Source organism: Cibotium barometz, chromosome 42 (assembly GCF_041138505.1).
Source record: "Cibotium barometz isolate CiBa-2024 chromosome 42, ASM4113850v1, whole genome shotgun sequence".
Classification (NCBI taxonomy): Eukaryota; Viridiplantae; Streptophyta; class Polypodiopsida; order Cyatheales; family Cibotiaceae; genus Cibotium; species Cibotium barometz.
Window position 1 is genome coordinate 7,204,861 of NC_141087.1, and position 4,060 is coordinate 7,208,920.

At 43.3% G+C, this 4,060-nt stretch overlaps 1 protein-coding gene across 3 annotated transcripts; it reads right to left on the reverse strand.

Annotated features, from left to right (window-relative positions):
* Window positions 1-1,300: 1,300 nt before the first annotated feature.
* LOC147614128 (ricin B-like lectin R40C1) lies at window positions 1,301-3,564 on the reverse strand. Of its 3 annotated transcripts, none has more exons than XM_086780667.1 (7): window positions 3,376-3,564; window positions 3,087-3,206; window positions 2,697-2,931; window positions 2,456-2,613; window positions 2,158-2,271; window positions 1,781-2,027; window positions 1,301-1,622 (listed from the first exon to the last, which is right to left on the reverse strand). In XM_086780667.1, coding segments are annotated over exons 1-7 (990 nt in total). In that variant the 5' UTR covers window positions 3,490-3,564; the 3' UTR covers window positions 1,301-1,620. The 3 variants fall into 3 exon arrangements, with proteins under 3 accessions (XP_086636793.1, XP_086636794.1, XP_086636792.1); XM_086780668.1 differs by having other exon boundaries at window positions 1,432-1,499; XM_086780666.1 differs by lacking the exon at window positions 1,301-1,622 and having other exon boundaries at window positions 1,637-2,027.
* Window positions 3,565-4,060: the final 496 nt, after the last annotated feature.

Here is a 4,060-nt window from a genome sequence, read left to right on the forward strand (position 1 = left end):
TCTGATGGGTTCCTAGCCCTAGCATGTTGCCATAAAATCATTTCACTATACTTGCACTCGATTCATGATGTTATGTGCACGACAGTGGCATGATCCTATGATTGTGGGCTCGGGTCATCCGATTGGGAATACAACCCATCGGGTGTGCCAAGTGTCGGTCAGACAGCTACAGTCGTAAGCTGCCATGCCCATCGCTGAGCCGGACGTCAGAGCCGATGGTCGGTGCACTTTATTATAAAGATGGGCATGCCAAGGTTAGCTAGTGTGCACCTACTGTATGCATGTGGGGGGGGTGGACATTCAGGACACATAGACTTTCTTGGGCAGATCACGTGATTGTATCAGGCTTCCCTGAGCAAGGGGAACTTCAATGAAAACCTAGCTCTTTCTCTTCTTCTTCTTCTTTAAATTTTCCTTTCTATGTTTTCCCTTCTCTTTTGTTGTTGTTTCTTTGTTAGGGCACGAGCCACTAACAAATGTGCAAGAGTTTGATGATATTTCTTGCTTACCAAATATGATACCTTAGCGCTTATTGTAGTACTATCTAGTTGATGTTATCTACTACGATGTCCTCTTTCCTTGGGCTTTCCGTTTTGTGTGAGCCTAATATTACCCGGCCTCCTCAGTGTTTCCCCCCTTCAAGGTGTGTTCCTCATGCTTCTAAATCCATAATGATTCGTTAGGTTGATCCCCTCATATTTCTACTTGTTGAGTGTTGCTAAGTGGGGTTGTGCCTTCACCTCTTAGTCTCCTCAGTGTGGCTCTTGAGGTGTGAACCTCACAGGCGTGAGCCTCATAAGCATAAACCTCATGAGCGTGAATCTCAGGAGCGTGAGTCTCACACCAACAAATCAAGTATTGATGCATTGAATTAGAAAGACCAACAAATCGAGCATTGATTAGGAGAATATGTTTTGTATCCATATTTTATGGATAACATGGGTATTATGAGAAGATTCTAATGACTATTTTCAGAAGTTTTACATGTCACATAACAAGAACCATTTTAATGATTTCAGAAGGAGTTTTTAACTCTCTGTTTTTAAGATTTTAGTTTGGTTCTTCTACTTGAGTCTATGATGGAAGAGTAAGAGAAGAAGAGTGTAGCCAAAATTAGCAGTAGATGCACATTATACTACTACAAATGGGATTATTTCTCATGGGAAGCGAAGGTTTCAAGTGCAACCTGCAATCTAGAAAGGAAGGGAGGCCTGATATCTAGTGTGGTGGTGGATATCAACATTTTTTTCTGTTCTTGCCCTCTTTACAGGCCATTTTAATAGATGCAAGCTCTTGAAAAAATGTAAAAAGGTCCTTCTCTTAGCAAGAAGCTTTTGACATAATACCTATTTCCAATAACAAAAACAATATAGCTTCATTATTCCATACCAAGCAAGCATATGGATGGTACACAAGGATGATGAATCACCATTGTGAAAACGAGATTACTAGTATTATTAAAGAGGCCCTTTTTGGCAGTTTGTCTTCTTTTTGTTCTTCTGTAATAAAGCATCATTATTGTGGATGGTACACAAGGATGATGAATCACCGTTGTGAAAACGGGATTACTGGCTACATTATTAAAGAGGCCCTTTTCGTCTGGTTGTCTTCTATTTGTTCTTCTGCAAAAAAAAAAAAGCATCATTAGCGGTCGTATGTTAGTTCTCAGAGACATCAATACAACATCATTTTATATGCCCGAGTGTGTGACTTTTATGCATTCTGATAAAATATTGCAATTCAAACGAAGGAGAGATATAATGAAAGAATATGATCTCACAAGAAGAAGAGGAAAACGGAATGAATTGCCATTGTTGCTGCACGTTTGAAGCAGTTACAGGTACGCGTACTGTCAAAGGGTGGTAATATGCAGCATTTTGGTAATCGGTATCACTGGGGAGGTACCAACTAAGTGTGTTATCTCCATTGGCAAGGTTGATCGCAACATAATTTCTTTGAGAGCCTACGCTACGATTCTCTGACCACACAAAGTTATCATCCAGAGGATCGAACTCTGTTGCGATGACCTATTAGTCATCGCAACATACAGCCAAGGTTATATAAAATGTTAGTAACAAAGTAGATGATACACAAAGCGAGGCTAAAAGATTATGTGAGATGAGAGGTAGTTTATATGCATGCATGAAATGGAGATACCTTATCTCCTGGTTTAGTAGAGCCTTTCAGAGCTTTTCCATTGCTTCTGCTTATGACTATAAAGGAAGAGTTAGAATCTTCGTGCCGGCCACGAGCAGGAACTTTATACCATACCTACAAACACGAACACATGAATTCATGTGAGAAGTGTACTTCAACACAAAGAGGAGGCATACGGCTTAGACACGCATATTCATTCATATATATATATATATATATATATATATATATATATATATAGAGAGAGAGAGAGAGAGAGAGAGAGAGAGAGAGAGGGGGGCTAATGGTCATGACGTACCTCTCGATCACCATCCTGATTCTGAGAGTTCACTGCGACAACCGTGAGCTCGTCGTTGATAGTACCGCTTGTAGGCGGGAATGTGAGATTTTCGTGAGGATTCTTGACGATCAAAATCTGGGAAACCCATGCTGATTGTATTGTATAGACGGATGGTACTGCAATATATAAGGCGCACGTCAGGATGATAAGACTTGGTTGATACAGCACGGATTTTAAAATTCCATTTCATTTGCCTTACCATACTCATTCAATTTCCAGCGCTGAGTACTACTGGTCCCGCCGTTAGCTGGCGCCTTTTGCAAGATCACGGCCACCCCGTCTCCGTTTTCTGGCGGGGACTTCCCCACTCCCAAGTCCAACAAGAGGTTCAGTTCCAAGGACGAGATGGCACTGCCAAGCTTATCAGAGCGTAACGTCCAAAGTGTGGTGTTATTGGCGCTCTCCGACGCGCCATAGTCTGTATGGAGCGACACCTGGAAAAGGGGGGGGGGGGGGGGGGGAGGGGGCTACCAGCTCGTAAATAGTCGTAATATTTGCTCTTGCAACCAACTACGTCCTGATGAGTGGGACGTGCCGCCTGAGCACGTCCCATGCATAATGCAATGAGCACAATTTTGTCATTGGTTACCTTGAGCGGTGCAGTCAGATTGCTCTTAAGGGCCGCTTTGGATCCGTTATTAATCAGCGCAAATGCTGGGTTTCCTTCAGAGTCTTTCAAAAACCTCCATGAATCGTCCTTGTACCACAGCTGCAGAAAACATCAGTGCGACACTGGAAACTTAGCGCACAAGTACAATTTATAGAGCTCTCTCTCTCTCTCTCTCTCTCTCTCTCTCTCACACACACACACACAAACACACACACGGACGCATGCTATAGTCAAGATGTGCAGCAGAGCAGCTCATAGATTTATAAACCTGGAAAGGGTTGTCCAGATTCTCTGCAGCAAGCACAATGTGAGACCCACGCTGCACAACATTGTAACCAGGGTACTGCGTGGAGGCAATTGTGAAGAAAACTGGAGCAGGCATGTTGCTAGCTACCGCGGAGAAACAATAGCACTAATTAATTGAATTAAAGTAAGCAGCTTACGAATTGCAAGGGGTGTATTGCTCGGAACGTGGGAGGTCCTTTTATGCTAGCGGGGAGGGAATATGGAGTGCGCCCATGTGATCAAAAATGCGGGATAGGATTTGGATTATTGGATGTGGCTCTGAAAAGGTGAGTGCGTCCTACAGTGGACGGACTGGTCGGCCGCTGCTGCAAGCGCCGTCCTTGTTTGCTTGTGCAAGCGCCCTCTGTTTGGCGCCATTGTCCATCAACAAATCCAAGCAGCCCTCGTCGTCCCGGTGGTCCTTTGACGTTGCTTTTGTCATATTTTTGGGCTCCTTTCACGTTGCTTTTGTCATTTCCAAGAACATTAATTGGTCGGTGCTGCCATCTCCAAAAGATTAGATAATGCTGCTAGAGTCCAAGCTTTAGCGGGAGACAGGCCTAGCTACACTAAAGAAATGATCCCATATCCTTTTAATTCTTGGAGCCTCTTTTTTATCTTCTTTATCCAGAGAGGCTCTAATGGGGTAGTGATCTGACAAATCCTCT

Excerpts from the sequence above, each read along its gene's own strand:
- LOC147614128 (XM_086780666.1), bottom strand. The coding sequence starts at position 3,489 with ATGCCTGCTCCAGTTTTCTTCACAATTGCCTCCACGCAGTACCCTGGT. Across the intron at positions 2,272-2,455 it reads ATCAGGATGGTGATCGAGAG|GTATGGTATAAAGTTCCTGC; the intron begins GTACGTCATGAC and ends TCGTGTTTGTAG. Across the intron at positions 2,028-2,157 it reads CTACTAAACCAGGAGATAAG|GTCATCGCAACAGAGTTCGA; the intron begins GTATCTCCATTT and ends GATGACTAATAG.